This window comes from Centroberyx gerrardi, chromosome 11 (assembly GCF_048128805.1).
Source record: "Centroberyx gerrardi isolate f3 chromosome 11, fCenGer3.hap1.cur.20231027, whole genome shotgun sequence".
NCBI lineage: Eukaryota > Metazoa > Chordata > Actinopteri > Beryciformes > Berycidae > Centroberyx > Centroberyx gerrardi.
In genome coordinates this window covers 16,721,680-16,744,819 of record NC_136007.1, presented here as the reverse complement: position 1 = coordinate 16,744,819, position 23,140 = coordinate 16,721,680, and the positions used below count along the sequence as shown (strand labels likewise).

Below are 23,140 nucleotides of genomic sequence, written 5' to 3'. Positions count from 1 at the left end.
TGTTTGGCCAGGCACCGAGGTGGAAGCCCATATATGGCTGGAAAACAGGCACCATGCTGAAACGTGGTGACCTTCAACTAACCAGACCCGCGCTGGCTTGGGTTCGCCTCAGAATATGAACAGAGAAATCAAAAAAGATAAATCCTAGAGCTCCTCTGTTGACGATTACTGGGAGACTTTGTTGATGCATAAGAAGAAACCAGGGTGCCTCTGCATGAGCAATACAGTGTCACATTTGGGTAAAAATACTCATTTGGCTGTAAAAACTATGAATCCACAAAGCCATTCTCCAAGTTGCTGGCACTGCAGCAGCTCACGGTTTGGTAACTGGAATCTTCACTCTCGTTTGTAGATTTGGGAGAGAGTTGCTCATGTTCAGTTTGCACGATCAGAGGATATGCGAGTTCTGTTTTTTTAGGGTGGGTCTTTCCTTTAAGGCGTTCAAATTGCTTGCGGATGCGAGTCTAAATTTGTACGTGTGTTTATTTGACAGAGTGGTGCAATGAACCTAGTGGCATCGGAGCTGGTTAACAATGAAGCTTTATCCGCACTGTGTTTTCAACTTGCATTGGCTCAAAGTTACACTGGCCATCTGGCTCATAGTCTTCGGAATTCTTTTTTATCTCTCATAGACCAAAAAAAAGTCTTTTAAAACGTTTAACACACAAACTACATCACATCACACCACTCTTAAGATATAAACACAATGTTCCACACAGAAGGAATCCTAGCAACCTGGCAGGACGCGGAGTAAGTGAATAAAATGTCATCTAGTAAGAGGGGAACAAACAGAGAGCCAGTCAGCCACCTAGACCCAGACACACAGCCGCTGTCTGCGCCGCAGCCAAGTGAGGCCATGGTTCAGGATGACTTTCCTCCACAGCCAAGCAAGGAGCGCAGGCTTCTCTTACTCACTGCCTAATCCGCACTACTCTCTGTTTACCTCTTTACTCCCTTTCTCTCTTCTTCACTCTCCCTCCCTCCCTCACTCTCCCCCTTTTATCCCTCCCTCTCTCTCTTTTCTTTGCTGCGTGGGCTCTTGCAGCCAACGGGACGGGCTCCAGCAGCCAGCTCTCCACCCCAATTTCCAAGCATTCCCCCACCTCCACCCCTACCAGCCCAGGCCTCAACCGCAAGCAGAAGGTACCTATCCGCTCCGTCACTGACCCCGCTGTCCCCTTACATCCCTTCGCCCTTTTGTCTCCTGCTCAAGCCTTTTTTTTTTATGTCCTAACCGCTCATTTCTAAATGTGATTTTGCCCCCCTGTGTCTGTAGGATCTGTACCTGCCCTTATCTCTGGATGACGACGATTCTCTCGGTGAATCTATGTAGACTCTCCTCCTCGCAGCTGCAGCCTGCCTGCTTTTTGGCCTGAAACACAGAAGTTTTTACCTCTGCTGCTTTCCACCTTCACTGACAGTGCCACCTGCTGAACCACTCTTGTCTCTTATTAAGGCCTTAGCCACCAGGGCTATGACACCATTTGCTGCTTGAGAATTACACACACACACACACACAAACCGTTTTTTTTTAAATCTCGTTTCTTGATGGAAAATGTACAGCCGTGTTGTAAGAATCGACATTGCTCGATAAAGTGCACAAGGATGTTATTGTCTAGAGGTTAGCTACTGTTTCTCAAAAGAGCACACGATTCACTAATAAGCAGATTCCATGATGTAAAATTTTCACTTTGATCTCATACAATTTTTTTGTTACAGAATGGAGTCAGACTTGGCTATTTCAATAACAGAATTCCAGGCAGCAAATGGATATTTTTTAGGGGTGTTGGTCAGAATTGACTGAAGTTTTGTATCACTTGTATTCGTGATGTTCCTCCATGTCCTCCTGTCTTTCTGCCCTAGGGTTAAAGGTGTGAAAGGTAACGGTATCTTTTAAGGGGAAGACTGCTAAGCCAGATAAAGTCTTTCTCTTCTGCTGTAAATACTCTGTATAGCTATCATGACATCTTCGCCCAAATGTCCATTGCTGTGCTTCCATAACGTCAATAACAACGTCTGTCTAACATTTGCTCAACATGATACAGGGTATGGTCAAAATAAAAGAAAAACCAAAATGAAGTCCCGCCACACCGAGGGTGATGCTGTGTGTGGGTTGCATCTCCTGGCTGAAGAGGATTGTTGGCCACAAGCCAACGCCTTCTCAATCAGAGCACATGTTCCCAAATGAACATACATGAGAGATTATGTGTAAAATTGCATTTTTCAAACCCACCATAAATATGGAGGGCCCAGATTGTGAGTCAAAATCATTATGTTGGCAACGATTGGCGATGAGCTTGTCCTTTCAGAGACAAGTAGATAACAACCATGCAAGAAAAAGCTTCCCACATCACCCTCAGGGAAATCTTTATGTTGGCGTTTCTTCTATTTTGACCCTATACATAGATAATAGGCTATACATGGTATATACCCTATGTGTTTTAGATTTTCACAAACTGCAGTGCATGATAGTGATGAATGATTATGAAACCATGGGCATGTAAAAAGCTGAATTGAAGGACCTAAAGGTGTGTAAGAAGAACCAAAGGCGAACAATTGGGCCTATTTTGAACAACAAATGCAGATATAGTATTTTATTGACAAAGACTAAATAATTCCCTTTTAGGCCGGCTTATTAGTAATTTCCTTCCCCTCCTCTTTACAAGTGATTCCACCACAGCTACTGGTGACATAGGTCTATTTTATCACTAACACAGTGAGTAAAATTCAGAGATGATAGCGGTCTCAAAGCCAAAGTATGTATTAGACCGAGAATTATAGAAAGGGGAAAAGTATGTAAAGTTCTGTAAAATGCTCTGGAGGAAGCACACTTGGAGATTTATGCATGTTACTTTTAACTCATCAAAATAACGTCAGACTAAACCATGATCATCTAAGGCAATTAGATTTTTACCAGGGCACTAAACAGTAGTGGGGCTTCTCATATTTTGCATGGCTCAACATAGTGCTTCATCACAATTTTCAGATACAGGGAGATGGAAACATAACGGTTGTCTCAATCTGTGTGCGGGTTGTAAAATCTTAGAAAATTTATTGATTTATATCAAGGGTATCCATTTCCTCTAGATTTATCTTGGTCAAGTGAGCTATCCTACTGACCGCTAGTACTTTTCTCAAGCCTCTGTGTGCAGTTTTCTATAGACATATTCCTTTATTTCCCCCTCACCGCTACTTTTGATGCGTGTCACACAAATCTACCGGAAGAGCTTTCTCAGATTTTGCAGGGAATCAAGCCTGAGAAGCTCTAAATTGGACTTTAAAATTAAAAGCACAAAGCAGGGAGTTACTGTTCATCACAGCAACAGACACTGTACTGTATACTTGCCAGTGTTAACGATGCGTCACCACAACTAATTTCACAAAAAAAATATATATTGAGAAAATCCTGCGCACGTAGCATCTTTTAAGTAACATCTATGCATTTGGATTTTCTTGGAGAGTAACATGAATAGTTAAATCAGTGTTTCTTTTAATTTCAGCTCAATAAGAAATGAACTCAGTCCATTTGCAAGGAGAAATTTCAGCGCAGTTTTTCCATTATGAGACTATGACTGTCTGAAAGTCATATTATATGTCTGCAAAGTGATGTGGTGCACTCCCTCTGTCTGGATAAGCTTTCAACAGCTACAGTATGCTCATCAGCTACGTTTGACCCCAAAAAAACGAACAGCCCATCAGATTCTGTCAGCTACACCCTTCTCCTGCAGGGAGCGCTATGACGCCAGCACAGCAGCTAATAGCAGCTAATCCAACAGCAGGGACACCTCACCTTTAATGAATCAACATTTTTGTACAAAAACCCCCATTTGTAGTCATTTTTCTGAAAATATCGGTTCTGTATCATCTCACATGCTGTTTAATATCTTTGTCTGTTTTCCCTAAATTTTCTACAGCTTATTACAGCTCTACAGCATATAAAAAACATTAACGGAAAATGTCAGTTGTTTTGTGTGAATCTGCCGCCACCATGTAAGATGGATGGTGTGAATTCATCACCTACAGTGGTGCCTTTTTTTTAGATTACTGTCTTTTGATAAAAAATTAAATGGGACGACTAAGACATGTGTTCTTTGTTAACAGCTGTTTGTAAAACATTTTTAAATGTCTTGAATGAGGAGAGCTCCCACCATGCTTTGTTTTGTAGAGGTACAGGACACTTTATCTTGGTGTAAATATGCTCCCCTCCTGTTCTCTTACATATGTATGCCTTCTCTGGTTGAATGAATGACTTTTTTTCCTGGGAATTTACAATGTCCTTTTTAGTGGTATTTTGCAATGTCACAGTGGCTTGTTTCAGTGCTTCATTCAATGTATTAACCGGTATCCTTTTGCAATTAAAACAGTTGCATTTCACCTCTGTGTTTGAGTTTTTTATTGCGATTATGGACTGCCTCCAGCTTTGCCACTGCGGATGTACAGTCAGGAACACATTTTCATGTCTCATTGTTTGTCTCACAGCACTACGCCAACACACTGCTTATCCATACCTATTTTCCTATTCAGTGATTAATCCATAGTATATTCAAATTTTTTCCCCCGCAGAGGCAGACAGGAACAGTGCAGACGTGTGTGTGTGCGTGTGCAATGTTCATGGCAGCTGCTCAATGACTTAAAAAGCTATCTAGTTGGCAGAAGTATAAATAGATAAAAGAGAGTGATAAAAAATAGTATTATTTTGTTCATGTGGAGATCACCATAAGGCCATCTTCATCTCCATGGTAACTGGAAATCTCTCACTTGTAAATGCTGACTTGTGTATCAGAGGTGGCCGAACAAAACGCTGGGCCAGAGGCCAAAGTGTTACAGTGTTAGTGGGCTAAAGAAAATGCCATTGTTAGTAATAATATTGAAACATAGTGTATATTTCAAACCCTCTTGTATTGTCAAAATGTTTGGGAAATAATAAGCAAGCTATTTCAAATAATACTTTTGATATTGTTAAAATCAAACTGTTTGTAGGGCCAAATATTGGTCACAATTCCCACTTAAATCAGCCCAGGATTATAGGATTAATTGATTACTACCCACTGTATTGCAACTGTTCCCATCAAAATCTGCCTCGCTTGAAGAGTAGCCAAAGTGAAAGCACTTAGTATTTCTAGCTAAACAAAATACATCCACACACCTTTATGTATATGCATGCCAAGTACAATTTATGCCTTATAAATGTAAACTATCAGCAATACAAGCATCTTACAGAGTACAACTGAACATCCTGTACAGAATCATAAATTAAAGCATTAAATGTAGTTTTAACAACCAATCCCATCCATGTTCCTCTCATTATATTTATTATATTTATCATTATATAGAGTGACCTCTAAATGTTAGCAGGCATCTATGATTGCTCAATAATGCTCATCTTGTCTAAAGGTATACAACATACTATTGGTGCTGATCTGTATTGATCAAATATTCATATTGTAACATGCCAATCAACAGAGAATCTGAGAGCCTGGGTTCAAAACAAATCCATGCATTTATTGAAGGTGACCACCTCAAACCGTATCTGCTGATATCTCTGCATTATATAGATCTATTATAAAGACTGGAAAAAGGCTTCCCACCCGATCTAATTCACACCATTAAATTCCCAACATCTTGATGTACTTTGGTTGTTTCTGAACTGGAACTGCACAGTTATAGTTGTCTTGCACATTTCTTCTTTGTCCTTGCAAAAGCAAGCCCCCTCCTTCCTCTCCTAAAACAGAAGACTGAGTCTGACATGTTGAAGTTTGAATAAGATTGAATGTGGCTCTGGCGGCCTCTGCTGCAGGGCCCAAGTATGGACTAACACATGCTGGTTTTAGCAATGGACAAAGATACTGTGGGCGTTACACAGGGTTGGAAAAAGTACCATCATACCCTACTCTAGTAGAAGTATTGTTACTTTGCTGAAGTTTTACTTTAGTAGAGTTAAAATTACTGTTGTAAAAATCTCTACTTAAAAATTAAGAGTAGCTCATTTAAAATGTATTCAGAGTAAAAATTACTTACATTTTAGAAAAGAGAACATTGTTACAAGTGATCATCTCTTCCATGCAGTTCTAAAAGGACGAGAAGACAGAGTTCAAACTAGATTTTTTTTAATTGAAAAAATAAATAAAAAAATAAAAAAAATAAAGCCAGATTTCTCTTTTCTTCTCGGCTGACTGACCGTTCACTGCAAAATGCTCAACAGTCTGTGAGTTTATGACTGACCAGTTTCTGATACAATGCTTATGGAGAGTCTAAAAACATTGTACTCTGTAATGGTGTGATTTAGTCAAAACATACTTAAGTAAAAGTAAAATCACTGATTTAAAGAAATACTCAAAAAACTACAATAACACAAAAAAAGCTACTCAATTACAGTAACAAGACTAGCTGTAATTCCTTCCACCCTTGACATTATCATGTTGACCTATATGAGTTTTCTGCCATCTGCTGGCTGTTTGGCACTTCTCCCCATGGAGAGTGTAGAGTTAGCCACTCCAGACAAAAGACCTGAGGGGGAATTCCACTAAAACTGACTTTTGAGATGGTATTCTGCAAAGCAAAGAAATTAGAAAAGAAAATTCTGTCACTTTCCCATACCTAAATGTTCAATATTTAAACTTTTTCCAACCATCTCAGGCCTTCTAAGGACATAAACTTGCATTTTCTGTGATCTTGAGAACTCATGCCTCAAATCTGTAAAACAACAACAACAACAACAACAACAACAACAAAAGGTCAGTTTGGTGTAATTCCCCGTTAAATTTTCCAGAGAGAGGTTGTCATGAGGTCGCACGCTGCCTTCAGTCTGCAGAGGGGAGCTGTGGGTGACACAGAATAGAACCAGAAGAGGCTGTTGGCGATTAAACAAGAAATTCTCCATCTGAAGCAGCTCGTTTGGCCTCCTCACTTCCTGGCTTCAAGTAGAGTAACAGTGATTCATTTCAGGTAGACTGAACCACAAAATAACAGTCAACACATACAAGGATACAACTTACTATAGCCATACTGACAAAATCACTATAATGGGCTCTGTTTATGAGACATGTGGCTCATTAAAGGTTAAGAGGGTTAATATTATGAGGGAAACAGTAAATTCAAGCTAATAGTAAAACATCAGCTCTAGTAAAAGGAGTTTGTATGAATGCTTCTTGATTTAAGAATTCATATATGTAATTCCTGTGGTCCGGTACAGTCCAGTCAATATTTGGGAACACAAACAACTCTCTGCCGAAGCAAACATCAGAGGACAAAGACTCTAATCTCCCATGATGACATGTTATCAAGTCTGTGTCAGAGAATGTAATGTTAATATATTTATAGAGCATTATGGGACAGATCTCTGCCAGGACACCAGTAGAAAGCTGTGCGCTGTCGCCTTTTAAACAGAAAAACTAAACGGCTTTGTACCACATGTCCAAAGGTGAAATATAGAGTTTACTTGCAATGAATCAGTTTGATAATGTAAATATTTTAAGACTTTCTCAGTATATATGGACAATAATGCTTTGTACATCATTATAAGCCAGGTTCATGCGAGGGGGCATTTCCCACTCGTTTCTCATGAACTTTTGATTGTATCTGAAACCTTAGATTTGTCTATTCTCATATTACTGCTAATCCCACAGATTTGTTTTTATTTAGGGAATTTCTTCAGGCTGTCGGTTTAACTCCTGCATGGATTTTACCGTATTACTGTTGGCATACTAAGAGCATTCTTCCCTAACTGGCCCTTTGGTCCTCAAAGCCGGAAGCAGCCGGACAAGATTTCTGTCTGAAGGAGTCAAAAGTTGATCCCAGACCCCAGAGCTCCTGCCAGGCCGTCTCACTCCCAAAGTTGACTAATGAAGATAATACTTTGCTTACAAGTTAATGTTGTTAAATGACTTTAAATTTCACTGACTTCTTGCTAACTGGAGGCTCTGTTAGATGTGAAATGGCAGACAGGACAAGTTTTTACTTGTTTCACCTGTGAGTTGCAGAGTGGTGGGAGTGAAGGAGTTCAGTTTCAGTCTCCCCCTTCCCTGCCGTCTTGTGAGCGCAGCTTGCTGCTGCACAGAGATACTTGTCAGACCAGTTTTCAGGCTGGCTGTCTGGTGGAGCCCTAGTCCCAGGAAAGACAACACAGGACAACACTGGATTTGGTGCTAAGAAAGGTGCTGCAGATTGTTGTCATATGGAGGGGACGTTATGACAGAAATGTTTGGTTGATGTTAGCACATCTCACAACAGCTGAACAGGACAGTGAATGAGTGTGTGATCTCAACGCTGCAAGGACTAGAAGGCCTCCTCAGGTGAGTGCTGCTTTTAAGGTTTTAAATACTACAAGCTTAGGTTTTGTTTCTTAGTGTCAGTTTTGGTATTTTTGGATATTTAAGATCCATAGTTTCATGGAATTAACAATGTGTTTTAGTATAAACACCCTGTGAGGTTTTTTTAAGCTATTAAGTACCATCTTGTCAATACTTTCTCATGAGCCATCTTCAGTTTTTCCAAATGACATTCTTGCCTTATGTCAAACAGCTTTACCCTTTTTAGCTGTGACACATACCGAGTTTTTTTTAAACCCTACATTGGGGAAGCTTACAGATCCCTTTTTAAACATGTTTTGCTGTTGTCATTTTGTGGTATTTTAATCTCTAAAAATAGACAAATAGCAAATCCACCAAAAAAAAAGACAATTTGATGAATATCCCTGTAAATTACCAATGATAATAAAATTAACTCTAGCGTTATTCATGAAGAAAAGGTGTTTTCAGGTACAAGTTGATATATTCTGCATCATTTGCTGATTCAAGAGGCAAAAATATCAGTAATTACAAAACCGACATTAATTGTAATACCTATAGTACGTGAAATATTTAAACATGGCTATGGCATGTTGATATCTGTAGTCTTTTCTGATTTTGCTGTGGTCACACTGAAAGAGAATGAAGCCTCACAAAGCCTCCATGTACCAACATGCATATAGGAAATATCTGGAATGTGAACTATTGTTACCTTTACACATATCATACATACTAAATCATTCAGTAGAATAGAAAGCCAAATGTTTTTTTAATTCTCCAAGATTTCTTGTCATTCTCTGAGGCAGAAACATTCACTTATAACAGATTTGACTGCACTTCACTGTGATCGACAACAATGAAAAAAAACAGTTCACATTCAAATGTGCTAACTGCAAAATAACCAACCAAAAATAACCTGCTTGACCGCATCAGCCTGGAACTCTCAAACAGATAACACTCACTCACACAGGCACCCATACATGCCTGTACGCGTGCACCCCCCCCCCCCCCCCCCCCCCCCCCCCCCCCCCCACACACACACACACACACACACACACACACACACACACACACACACACAGGCACAAACTTCAGTCTACTTCCGTGTCTAAAATGACATAATTGCTTCGGTCAAATTTACAAGCTAGGACCTCTGGAAGCGTGTAACAAATTTTTCACACAGTCTTGAGTAAAAGCAGAACACAATACACAATAAAAGCAACACACACCCTGGGCGTGGCTCTGCCCATGCACATGCATAAATAGGTCAGTGTGTTGTTGCGTGGGAGGGTGACACACAGGTGTGTTACCTGGAAACTCTTTCCTTATGCTAGAGCAGGAAGGCAAGAGCGTCTCAGTACTGACAGAGAGGTACAGTATAGGCATTTATTGTTTCATTTTCTTTTAGGCTCTCTTCTAAGTTATCAGATGATTTCTCAAATATACCTTCATACATTTATACCTTCTTTCTCAGAGTGAAGTTGTGATTTTTGCCTCTCCAGTACTTGGCATTTCATTTCTTGCTGCCTACTGGATATTTTTTGTTGATTTTTCTTCCTCCTCCCTACTCTCACACTCCAAATGTATCTGCTTTACAATCAAAGATAATCACATTAATTTCCCCTTGATTATTTTTCACCTGACTGACTTTTAAAGAAATACACATCTTTTTGGTTTCTTGGGTTTTACAGGGTGAATATATAATTACCAAATCCTGCTTCCGGGACACCACTTAATGAATTTCCTTCGGTATGTAGTGCTGTGCTGTTCTTGGCAAACACAAAATGTCAGATTATATTCAGTAGAATTATATTGACTCATGTTTATCCAAACACAAGCCTGTAGGGTCAGGGTGATGGGGCAAAGTGGACAACGATCAAGAGTTAAAATATCAGCCTCATACCAGCTGTGTTGTTCAGCGCTACTTGTCTCATAAATACTTCTTTTACATGGGAAATCCACCCTAAAACAGAATTCATGTTATTCCTATATGACTTTGGATGGTTTAGGTCAAGATTTGTTTATAAGAACAAGGCTGTTTTTTTGTTTTGAAATTAGAAATTAGAAATGAAAGAGCTAGACTTATTCTTGTTGTATTATTGTCATCTATAGAGGTTACATCCAGCTACTTGTACTCAGCGTTGTATTCTACAGTAATTTGTCATGTAATTTGTTATTATGAAGAAAAGAAGTACGAGATTACACTTAACAAGGGCTATTACTGCTTTATTTCATCCCCGATAAACCATTAACAAGCTGGAATCATGATTGCTTAATTTCTCTTTGTATTCAAAATAGTGGCCCATGATGTGCCGATCACACTTCTATGTAAAGACTGGGACCATTTGTGTGTTTTTGATGTGTATAAGACACGTAACCCACTTACATTGCTTGGCTACTAATCTTGCTGGACTAAGAAAATGTTGGAAATCACTGGCTACATTCTTGCCCCATCACAAAAATGTCTGAGTCATTCAATCTAAGGTCATTCACTTCTCAAATGTTTTTTGGCTTGTTTACCATGTTCAGTATTTAAAATATGATGATCCTATGGGGAAAATAAAGGCTTCGTGGGTAAGAGAAGCTTCCCTTCAGACCGCCGCAGCACTGCAGGCTATTATGAGCAAGTTCACAACTACGTAACTAAGTTTACTCTGATCAGATATATTGTTAAAAACCAGACAATTCTTTTGTCTGTCTGTGAGCTGTTTCAATACAAATCAACGCTGTTTGGCACATCATACGCCCAATACCTCACCACAGCCCAATACAAACACTGTATGCTCATCTGTAGACCTAGACTGTCCAGTGGGAGTTGGGGTCACAGGGCCGTCCACTGCTGATCTGGGAACATTTCCCCAGAGTTATGCCTGGGATTATTTCTGCATGCTTTGTTGCTGTCCAGAAATGTTCAGGGTCAGAGATCAGACTGAGATCCTGTCCAGATAGAATATTACAAAACACTATAAAATCACTTAATGTCTGCTGTCTGTGATCACTCTGCAGTCGTGAGGCTTCAGCATCTGGACCATGTTCTCCTCTGCCGTTCCACACAAAAACCAGCGCTACGCCGATCTGAAGGGGGAATGCATCAAGGACAAGAAACTCTTTGAGGATCCCGAGTTCCCCGCCACCAATGCATCGCTGTTTTATAGGAAACCACCTCCTGGTAGGGTGGAGTGGAAGCGACCTGGGGTGAGTGGTGTGTGTGTGTGTGTGTGTGTGTGTGTGTGTATGGGTGGTGGTTGCTGGGTGGGCAGGTGTTGCTAAGAAAATATTACTCACGTTTATCACTATTGATAGGGGAATGCTGTTGCTACTGTACATCTCTCTCCACAACACTTTCTGTTTGATCCTCAGCAAAGTCACGGGACACTGGTGTTATGTTTGAGTTTTATTTGCCTCTATTTGCTCATATTTGAGCACAAATATTGGGCTAATGTCTTAAGAACTTGTCTGAGAGCTGACTGCTTGTGCGAGGAGCAGTAGGTGCCATCGTAAATTATAAGGTGCCATTTGGAACTCGTACTTTTTGTGAACATGTGTACAAAAAACCCTAGCATTTTTCACAAAGTTGCCAGGTGTTATGACTTCTATCACTATTTTATTGCTGTTAAGTTTACAATTAAGTACTATTCTGCCTTCTGCTCAGAACAAGACATTGTATATGCAAGGTAGGGTTTCCCACCTCTTATATTTGTTTGTTTTGAAGACATGATGATAGAAAAAATAAAAAAAATGAGCTTCTTTGCTTGCAAATACACACGTTTTAATGAAGTGATGGCACACTTTGTGAAAAGATAAAAAAAATGTGGTCCATATAAAGGAATTATCCAACCGCACGCTGTTAGACTTTGTTGACAATATACCCACTTCTTTATTTTTCTTATACCATTTGCAAAAATAGGCTTAAGGAGCGAACAGCGCGTATCGCTTGTTGCTTCCTCAGGTTTGCTTACTTAAATGTGGCACTAAAATGTGGCACAGAGGACAGAACAAACTGGTGTGCAAAATACATGCAACGCGTTTCAGCCAAACAGGTCTTCCTCAGGCAGAGCAAGAGGACTGAACACTCCACACTTACAGTATACATATACAGGACAAGAACAGGTCATGTGAGGGAATAAGGTATGGCTACCTGACATCTATATAAAGCACAAAGATACACATGGATGAATAAAAAAACATGCTGTATATCCAAGACACAAACTCATCGAAAACAGGAGAGATCTAACTCTGCATGTAGGTCATGATGATAAAATATTGGACTTGAGAGGGGATCTACTCCTTTACAAACATAAATTTATGCTGGAAATGCTGATACTTGCTGATACTATGATTTTAGAGGGAAAGTCATTTAATATTTAGGCAACCCAAATAAGAAATAATTGCTTTTAACATCAACCAAACAACTCAAAATTGCATCTAAACTTTCTCTTATGTTTACTGTTATCTGTTAGGATTAAATGGTTTGCACAAGCTGATGTTTAGTAGTTTTGTCATTTAATTACAAACTTTTCATCCATGCCTTGTGGTCAAGAAGCCTGGCAATAAGTTCAACAAGATTATGATGTTGTAATCATTAAGATGATTTTGAGTTAAACATACATTCAGATGGTGAATATTAAGATTCAAATCTTTACAGAGCTTTTCTGGTACATTATTTCACAATCTCTTGCTATTTATTAGTCTATGGACTAAGGCACTGATGTTACAACTATATTAATGAATTTAGATTTCATTTGTGACAAATATGATTCAAAAAACTTCTAAACACATTTAGGATTGCTAAAGCTTGTGAAAACATTTAGACTAAACTGAGCTGACATGGAAATTAGTGAATTTGGGTGAATTTGGGTAAGAATTGTAATATTCCTCAGGCTGGTGGCATCTGTCCCACTGGCTGGGGAAAGACGCCCCTTTTAGACAAACAAATAAAGTAAAAAAAAACAACTATATTTCAGAGAGACGTGCTCTTCATGCCATGCGTACTTAAAATACTATCTCAAATATAATCTACATTTCACATAAATGAATTCAGATTCATATTATAATACTCACTCATGTTTTATTAATTCGGCCGATAGCAGAACACCTAGTCAGACTTCTCATCTCATTTCAGAAACATACATGTAAGACAGAGCAGGGTTTGTAACTATTTTCTGATCCCATTAACCCTCCGACCCACCCCACCCCCACCCCCACTTTGAGCAGTCGACGTTTAAGTCCCACCAATGGGGGGAGTCGATCTATAAATCATTGCGATAAAGAGGTATTTCCTTTTTGGGTAACTTTTTACTTTCTAGGTCACGTACTTCTTGGCAACAACTGTCTAGAAATTACCATGGAATTGTGAGTAAAAGACTGTTTTGTGTTCCCAATGTCCTGCACGGATACTTAATGGCTTAATGAGGCTGGATTGGCAGTGTGATAAGAACAAATACCTAAAACAGGTGCTCACTTATTATAACACAAACAATCTGGACTCACTTTTCTTATTCTAACCAAAATATTCATACACAAAATTTGATTCTACTGCTGCAGATTTAATAACTTATGAACATCAATGTCAAAATAAACAAATTGAAACAGTTTATTAGAATAACAAGCAGACAAAATGACTCTTCACCTCAGCACTGTATTAGGTTTCTGTTTCACCAGTAAATATTGAAAGTGCAGGCCCACCAAGTTTTATCAATATCAAGTCCATAACACGATTATCAATTAATTAATTAAATAAAGTAGTCTGACACTGGCTTTCTGTCTTTCATATACACCTACTGACAAACACAGAACATACTTCATACTTCAACTTTCATCATTTTGGAAGGCTAATCAAACATATTCAGTGATTTGATGTGAAATTATCATGAATGCCATCTTGTAGACTGCATGGTTACAGGAACAATTACATTGCAAAAGCCATAGCCACCGCATTATTAAGCTGTGGAGTATCTGTGAAGCATCTAAGGCAAACACGTCTTTATCTTACAGGTCTATCACTAAAACTTTTTTTTTAAATTATTTTGATAAATTTACAGAGAAATCTCCTGGGAATTTCCAGGTTATTTCCAAGGATTACGTGACCTGGAAAGTAAAGTGTAAAGTCTTTACCAGGAATTATATCAAGTAGATGAACTTTTCTGTTACAGGAGATCAGCAGCGAGCCCCATCTGTTTGTGGAGGGCATCAGCTCCCATGACCTGAACCAGGGAGTTGTGGGTAACTGCTGGTTTGTGGCAGCATGCTCCTGTCTGGCTTTGAAGCCGCACCTCTGGAAGAAGGTGAGCTGAATTGGTTCCTTGAGTCAAATCAAGTCAAGTTTATTTCTTCAGCCCTTCATCACAAAGCAAGTCTCAAAGGACTTTACAGAGAACAGGCCTACCTAGATCTAACGGAAGGAAACAATGAAGACAAGGAAAAACACCCAAGAAAAACCTTATCAGGGAAAAAACCAAATTCCAAGGATTAGTTATGATAGGGGAAAAAAACCAAGGTAGCGTTGAGGTGAAAGAGAAATAATGTGAGGAATGTGAGAGGAATTTGTCTGACAGCATACCTGGTGACACCTGAGTCTGCAGGTCAAAGCAGAACACACCTGAGGGGGTTTCACTCCTGCTGAAAAGAAAGACTCTCAAATTTCTTTTGCAAATTATCTTATCGCTTTACACAAAGAAAACACACTTTTTCCACTCATATTGCCTTTACTTGGTAGAAAAAGCCTGTCAGCTCTGTCTCGACTGTAATGTTGCACCATTTTAGCTTGCTTGTAGATTTAATTGAATTTGTAGCACTATCTTAGTAGTTTTGCTGGATAGTTATACTGTATGTCTAGTTTAATACAGTTAGGACTTGTCATGTCATTTATGTGATCTCTGTCTGTGTGACCTCTTTGTTACAATCAAGCATATCAGTTACATTTAATGAAAGAGCTATGTGCCTTCATACTATGAGACATTTCACTCAACAGCAAAGCTCACTGTTTAGACTAGAAATGATTCATTGGTCTTTCTTTTGTTGCATTGTGTGCATGTGTGTGTGTGTGTGTGTGTGTGTTTCCAGGTAATTCCTGACTGGAGCGAGCAGGAGTGGGACTCCAAGCACCCTGAAAACTACGCTGGGATCTTCCACTTCCAGTTCTGGGTGTTTGGGGAATGGGTGGACGTGGTGGTGGACGACCGGCTGCCCACGCTCAACGGAGAACTCATCTACTGCCACTCGAAACTCAACAACGAATTCTGGAGTGCTCTGCTAGAGAAGGCCTATGCCAAGTAAATAAACTGCACACTTGTAACACCTTAAACCAGGCTGGCTGTATATCATCTAACATAACCTCTGATTCTGTCTCTAGGCTTTCTGGCTGCTATGAGTCTTTGGAAGGGGGAAACACCGGAGATGCTGTGGTGGATTTCAGTGGAGCCGTGGCGGAGGCCATCAACTTGGAAGCCGAGGCTTACTTCAATGATCAGGAAAAACAAGACCAGCTCTTTGAAGACTTGTTAAAAGTCTACGACCGCGGAGGAATCATCAGCTGCTCCATTAAGGTCTGTTCACTTTCTGAATGTTTTGCCTCTTTGTCTCTATATGCCAGAGAAACTTGGACACGGTAGACGGTTCAATTTGATCTTTTCATCAGGCATCACCGACTGAAATAGAGCTGAGGATGGCGAACGGGCTGGTGAAAGGCCACGCATACTCAGTGACCGCAGTGAAGAAGGTGCGCTTGGGCCATGGACTGCTGGCCTACTTCAAGAATGAAACCATCCCTCTGATTCGCATGAGGAACCCCTGGGGCAAGACGGAGTGGAAAGGAGCCTGGAGTGACAGGTGAGGAGCAAACTGGTTAGAGTTACTGGCTTGTGCACTGGGACGTTTCTCTCCTCTAAAACTGTTCACTCTAATTGTAGCTTATGAGGACAAATCATAAGTCCATAATTCATCTTCATTTGCTGTACTTGGTATTTGTCTTCCCTCCATATCATTTTTTATTTTATACTTTATTGTGTCATCATTTTTATATTACAAAGTTCATATAATAAAGTTCAATATTCCATAAGCAGTAATCGTATTCCACATTCGATACATTCATATCTCTAGACACTTTTTAAATATTAATTTCAGCCTGTAAAGAAAAGAAAAAAGAAAAATAGACCAGATGACGACAAAAAGAAGTTCAAGTAAAACTAAATAAATGAAATTCCCTCCATATCAGCTCTGAGGAATGGTCAAAGGTTGGCGACACGGAGAGGGGCAACCTGGGCATCACAGTGGAGGACGATGGGGAGTTCTGGTGAGTTACAAAATAATCCAGTTATAATATCTGAGAAAATCCAGTGGGTTTATGTCCTCCTTCAGAGTGTAAATATACCTCTTCTGTATGTACATGCGTCTGTATCCACAGGATGTCGTTCACAGACTGGTGCAAGAACTTCACAGATGCAGATGTTTGCCGCCTCATTAACACTTCCATGATCAGCATCCACAAGACGTGGAATGAGGTTGTGCATTTTGGGAGCTGGACCAAACACGCTGAGCCTCTGTTCAACCGCTGCGGTGGCTGCGCTAACAACAAACAGACATTCCTGCAGAACCCACAGGTGAGGGACTGACCATATCCAGGCTCCTTATGGACGCTCCTGTCAAAACCACTTTTTTGATGCACATCTATTTTGCTCCTTTTCAACTCCTTTTGCAGTACCTGTTTGACGTGACGAAGGAGGTGGACGAGGTTTTGATCTCCTTACAGCAGAGAGACATGAAGATCCACAGACAAATTGGTCAGGGAGAAAATCTCACCGTCGGCTTCAGCGTCTTCAAGGTACCACATATAGATTTTAATACTTTCACCAAACATCCACCATAATGATAACACAGATCTAATGAGGAATCAACAGCACAAGCCTTATGAACCAGGGATAGAAGAGAACTTAAGGAGTTAGTGGTGAGACGTTCAATACAGGAATGGGTGTTCGTCTGGGCTGCGGACATCAGTCTGAGGTCAGTTTATTTTTGGGGAGAAGCAGTGTCGTTTCACCACATTTTTGGCTTCCCCTTTGGTCAAAGAATTTGGCTCTGTTTCCCTTTTCTACTCGCTTGTTGAACAAACAGTGAATCAGTCGTTGGGTGTTCATAATGACAGGCAGACATTACTTAACAAGTTTATCAGAAACCAAAAAGGACTGTTTCAACAATACTAAATGCTAAATCACAGATGATTAAACACAAAGAATGCACATACCGCAGCTAATTGGTTCAAGCTGAAAAACAGAGCAGAACTGAACATCACATTTGGTGAGAAATTATTTCTTCTGACCTCTTCTTGGTTAGATGTGGACAGTTCAGCAGCATGTATATACAAATGTAGCGACTTAGAAGCTTTTTTCGACTACATACCTGCTGCACTATTGCTGCACACCCAAGAGAGGGTTTGGAAAATTCAGTTTTGTATTTTCTTCAGCCATCATAAGACACTAGGAATGGTTTGCCAACTAGTTACATGAAAGATTTGAGATTTATGTTACAATATAAAGATATTGATCTACTGTAAAACATTCAAAAAATAAGTACTTTGATGGTGCTGGGGGTCAAAATAATGTATATATTCACACTACTTCTGAGGTGTAATGTATGTAAAACCAACTAGAAGCACTGTTAAAAACTAAAACACACACTTAAATCTTGTCGTATCATAAAGACTTATAGTGTAGTAATTGTGAGTTGTGTCAGTGAAGTTCCTCAGTGATTATCACATTGTAAAGACAATGCAATCCTCTTTAAAACTGCAGTAAAAAAATGACAAAACTACATTCTATCCCACATGCAGGGATAAGGTTGCCACATTCAAATGAGGCCATGTCACCCTTTAAAACACAGTATGTGACAAAACAGTCCTTGCATCTCAAGTAGTGTGATCTGCTTGTCAGAGACCTGGCTCAATTCACACACACCCTATACACTCTTATCACACTAGAGGGGTTCACTCACCACATGCTGACAGAGGCGCTGCCAAGTCCAGTTAGAGGGGAGGAGCAGGGTTGGGACTGTATGTCAATACATGCTGCTGCCATGAGGCGCATGTGACAGCAACTGTGCACGCAGCATATTGAACTGCAGTGGTCATACCCTCTCCCCTGGAACTGTCCCATGTCTTCATGCAAGTGATGTATTGTGTATTACCCTGCTTCAGTTGACAGACTCCACACACTGCGTCCACTTTTTTTTTGAGAACAGTTTGAGAACTGTCCCAGTCGTAATAAGAAAACTGTCAGTTGTTCAGCCCACAGCGTGGTGTATCGAATCACCAATTATGAGCCTGACATCCAAAAATACTAAACTGCAGACAGAAATGTGTGTCAGTGGACACCTATGGGGTGCCAGCAACTCAGTGACGGCCTGGAGTGTGAGGACTAGTGTATTTTTGACTCCACAGCTTGATGCTCTAACTCACCCTGCGACTGGCTATTAACTGCTGTTACCATCAAAGTAGTACACTGTCAAGCTAATAGCAAACCTTTGCTGACCAGGGAAATAAAAGACATCATTAATGAGGTAGCGTTCATGAAGGAGACAAGGAAACAGGTGGAGCAAGAAACTAAAAAGGATATGCCTCGAAGAAGGTCAATTAGGCCAATAAATAAAATTTCCTGTGATGTGAGACATTTCTGTCTCATTCAATTCAAACAAGCACCCAGCATGGGATCTCTCCACTGAGTTAGACACTCTCCAATTTATTGAACTATTTAATGATTGTGTTCTACAGAAGAGACTAAACAGAAACACAGAGAAAGGTCCCACTGCATTTGGAGCAGGTCCAACACAGGCTCTTTGCTCTTCTCACACACCATCCTTCTTGCCCTATACTTATAATAAATTCAGATTTTGTTCACTTTTCTGCCAGCAGGAGGCGGAAGAATTCATCTGTCTAGGTGCCAAACAACAAACTATCACTATTTCAGATACTACTAAACCTATTCAAATGTGCACCACAGTACATACATTATACCGAACTACTGTGTTATAGTCACACTCTAAACTTTATACCTGATGATATCAAAAGTCTTTGTTCTGTGGTTTCTGGCTTTGGGAGAGTCATTCTTAAATTGAGCAATGTTTCCTTTTAACGTGAGAATAAAGTCCACATTGTTTTCTTTGAAGGTGGAACTGAACAGGAAGTATCGAATGCACGACATCCTGACCCAGCAGAATGTGGAGACGTCTACGTACATCAACGCCCGCACAGTGTTCAAGAGATGCATGCTGCCCCAGGGCCGCTACATCATCATCCCCACCACCTTCAAGCCTCAGACCCTGGGGGAGTACATGATCCGTGTTTTCACGGACGTGGACTCAGGCTGCAGGTATGGCAGTCTGTTTAAGTCACTCCTCTGATTAACAGTGTATTGTTGAGCTAGTTTGATCAGCAGCATGCCTGTCTTTGAATGAATGGTCTCAAGTCTGGAGAAACACCTCAAGGAAAAGCCTTAGTCCTTGGTAGCAAGAATGCAATACACAGCTGTGCATTTACTGTTTGATCATGGAAAGTAGCCTATAAAAGCATACAAGTGTCTTGGAGAATGGAGGCCATGAGGTTACTTTCACCCAGAGTGGTTGTTGTGATGCTGTGTTGTTTACATCAAATCACTGTAATCTCCCTCTCCTTCTACTGCTATTCTTGGCCACAGATTTCTGACATTCTTGTTGGCAGACCTCGACTCGATACCTAATCATGTTTGCTTACACACAGGTTAGCCAAGCCAGCTAGTCCGACCACAGCGTCGCGTCTGTGAAGCAGAGACGTTGCATCACTTCCTCTGTGCTCTGTGTTACTGGTATCTGACTGAGATAGGTGCTCTTTTTCCCTCCTGGTCCCTCACTCTGTGTACTACCCAACTCTCCCAGGGAGCTGACGGAGGATAAGCCCAAGGTTCGCTGCTGGAGTTCGTTCCTTGGCTACCCACAAGCTGTGACTCACATCTACGTCCATGGAGCTGAAGGGCTGGAGAACCAGGACAACAGCGGAGGTTGAAGACTTCACTCCAAACATACCAACTAATTTGTTAAATGTTTTATCTGCCAACATAACTTCATGCATGGTTCCCTCCATGTTTGTCTGCAGGTGCAGACCCTTATGTGATCATATCCTGTGAAGGCCACTCGGTGCGATCGACCATCCAGAGAGACACTCTGGAGCCTGAGTTTGCAACCAGAGCCATTTTCTACAGGAAGAAGCCCAGGAAGCCCTTAACTGTGGAGGTAAGAAGGCCAGTTTGTCTGCAATATTGTACCAATGGGTATTTGACGAGAAATAAACTGGATGAATTCTTGTTCCCCAACATATCTGTGGTCCTGATGCCTATAATATGTCATCACAATGGCTGGCAGTGCTGGGGCATGCTACATTAAAAAGTAACTTACAATGTTGCTTCTAAAACAAGCTCTTGGAAGATAGCTTGTGCTCTTTCAGATTTTGTTGGTCATCTGTATGCATAAAGAAATACAACGCAAAGCAAAAAAATTGTTCCTTGTTTTTATAAAAGTAATGTTTGAGTGTTATTATTGTAATAGTACTAGCTTAAATGATGTTGCAATCCATTCCGACGAATCATGGAATTGATTGTAGACTGATAAGCAAGCTGCACAATCTGTTCAAGTTCAAACGAGGAGCTGTCTATTCAAATGAGGCATGAAATTGTAATGACATACGAAAATAAAGAAATGAAGAAACTCATTACATGAACTGGAAAAACTCACATGTTGTTACTGGAGAAATAATCTGAGTACTCTAACATTTAAAGGAGATATTGAGTAATCTATGATTTTTATCAGCCTCTATCAACGACCTCTATCAAGGAATTGGAACATCAAGTCTTTGGCACAGCTTACGGTGGTTGATAATTGACATAAATAATAAAGTCACATTTGGAAAGGGCGGGGAGCCTTGGTTCTAAAACAAAGTACAAGCCAGAAAATAAGTTTTGAAAGTCAGAAATCTCAGCACCTGGTGAAGTAATTGTTGAGTCATTGTATTGATCAACAACCCTGCAATCAAAACCCCTGCAGATATTATGTACCAATATTTAATGCTATGGGACAGTAAATATCTTACTTGTTACACCTTTCTAACTGCTAACTGTGTTGTCTTCCCAATGTTTCCTCGCCCTCCTCAGGTGTGGAACAGCAATGCGGTGAAGGACGAGTTCCTGGGCCAGGTGGTGCTGTCCGGTGCGGTGAAGGACACCACAGAGCCTCAGAGGCTGAAGCTGAGGAAGCGAGGCCGGCACATGGCTGATGAGATGCCTGGTTCTGTCAGCCTGAGGATCATCACCTCCACTCAGCTCACTGCCATGTGACCCGGTCAATCATACAGCCAAATGCACAGGGAAAGGGTTAAATCATTTTGAGCACTGCACTATGTCGATACCACCGATGCACCGGTACCAGCGCTGTGATGGAATGAACTGCGGTTCCCTTTTTATACCATTTTATGACCATGTTTGTATGCAATTAAGAAAGCTAAATTTTCTCGGATTGCCACCATTATTTGCACGTTGGCGAATTATTCCCAAGGTTGAGAATTGAACACTATTAGACAGACTGAATGTCAATTCCTGATATTTACTTTTTGTCAGAATGTATCATTTTTGAATTACCTTTGTTACTTTTTAAGCCATTTTTGTGTAACTTATATAAACATTTTATAGTGATATAGTTCTGCAAGATTCCTGTGAAGACATCATTCCTATTTTTTAGATTTGTTCTACTACACATGCTGTAAGTGATATGAGAGTTGTGCCTCATTTAAGTCTTATCATGCATATAATTATATCATACATATAAGTGCCTTTATCCGGAAAAGCTATTACTGTATGTGCGACAAAATGTTCAAATATTCTGTATTTGCGTAATGCATCTTCAAAACATATAATACAGTAATTTTTCCTTTCTTCCATCAGTTTGTGTCGTCATGTTTCCTTCTCATGATTGCAAAGATCATGCAAAACCCTGAATGGAAAAAAGAATTTAAAGAAATTCAACCCAAGAGTCATGGTAGCCTCCATGATTGGCCACAAGTCTGGTTTTCTTCCTCTTTTTTTATTTCAGTCCAGTTCCCAAACTGCAATATTTTGTTGTTTTACACTCAAGACACAGCCATGCACAATTCAAAGTTCAAAAAGTCTATTGCTTCAACCACAATTAAAAATAGTTTATCCAAAACCTCATTTCCCCGTCACTCATTTGTCCTTTTTCAAAGATGGGGGGGAAAGGCCTGCTGAGGTATGCCAGATGGATCAGCAGTTTTACAAAGCTAGACAATAATAAGAGTAATAATAATAATAATAATAATAATAATAATTTAAAAAGAAACATTTTTTGTCTTTGTTCCATTCTCTTGATACACATTAATAGAGGAATTTTCACGCCACGTGTACAGGTTTACACATTCAGAAGATAGGAATGTACAGGAGCAACCACAGAAAAAAGGGGCAGGTCAGCGGTGTCTGTTGTCCCAAAATTCACCTTTGTGCTCATAGTTCAGACCTGTACATGGGGGGGGAGAGGCCGAATGTCCCAGGGCCAGAAGCTTCCTGACAGGCCACCCTCACCTACCGCACACACACACACACATGTACTAACACTCAGCAGTGGTACTCAGGACAGACTGTGTGGGCCTGCACACAGAGCGCCGCGCTCACTGGCTCTCTGTCCAGATGAAGGAGTGTCCGATAAAGCCCAAACAGGAGAAGTTTGATCCGGGGGGTGGAGAGACAGAGCGTGTGTTCGTTTTCTTTTTTTCAGTTTCCAGGGTGCAAAACATTTATTGATACATACCATATAGCAACCTGAATATTGTCATT

At 40.3% G+C, this 23,140-nt stretch overlaps 2 protein-coding genes across 4 annotated transcripts in view; both read left to right on the top strand.

Annotated features, from left to right (window-relative positions):
* LOC139910803 (neuronal migration protein doublecortin-like) overlaps positions 1-3,382 on the top strand; it is a 30,874-nt gene extending 27,492 nt beyond the window's left edge. Inside the window, exons 6-7 of the mRNA XM_071898228.2 lie at positions 1,046-1,143; positions 1,277-3,382. Of these exons, the coding sequence (XP_071754329.1) occupies positions 1,046-1,143; positions 1,277-1,333 (155 nt within the window). The 3' untranslated portion in view covers positions 1,334-3,382. The remainder of the gene's footprint in view (positions 1-1,045; positions 1,144-1,276) is intronic.
* Positions 3,383-8,093: 4,711 nt separating this feature from the next.
* LOC139910762 (calpain-5-like) lies at positions 8,094-22,487 on the top strand. Of its 3 annotated transcripts, none has more exons than XM_071898177.2 (14): positions 8,094-8,291; positions 9,977-10,034; positions 11,292-11,480; positions 14,438-14,569; positions 15,348-15,556; positions 15,637-15,829; positions 15,922-16,112; positions 16,498-16,575; positions 16,687-16,882; positions 16,981-17,103; positions 19,440-19,642; positions 20,184-20,305; positions 20,401-20,537; positions 21,452-22,487. In XM_071898177.2, the coding sequence occupies exons 3-14, from the start codon at positions 11,316-11,318 to the stop codon at positions 21,632-21,634; spliced, it is 1,932 nt and encodes a 643-aa protein (XP_071754278.1). In that variant the 5' UTR covers positions 8,094-8,291; positions 9,977-10,034; positions 11,292-11,315; the 3' UTR covers positions 21,635-22,487. The 3 variants fall into 3 exon arrangements, with proteins under 3 accessions (XP_071754278.1, XP_078142682.1, XP_078142683.1); XM_078286557.1 differs by lacking the exon at positions 8,094-8,291 and adding an exon at positions 9,579-9,656; XM_078286556.1 differs by lacking the exon at positions 9,977-10,034.
* Positions 22,488-23,140: the final 653 nt, after the last annotated feature.

Coding starts and splice junctions, on each gene's coding strand:
- LOC139910762 (XM_078286556.1), top strand. CDS start 11,316: ATGTTCTCCTCTGCCGTTCCACACAAAAACCAGCGCTACGCCGATCTG. Junction 11,481..14,437: donor TGGAGTGGAAGCGACCTGGG/GTGAGTGGTGTG, acceptor TTTCTGTTACAG/GAGATCAGCAGCGAGCCCCA. Junction 20,306..20,400: donor GAACCAGGACAACAGCGGAG/GTTGAAGACTTC, acceptor GTTTGTCTGCAG/GTGCAGACCCTTATGTGATC.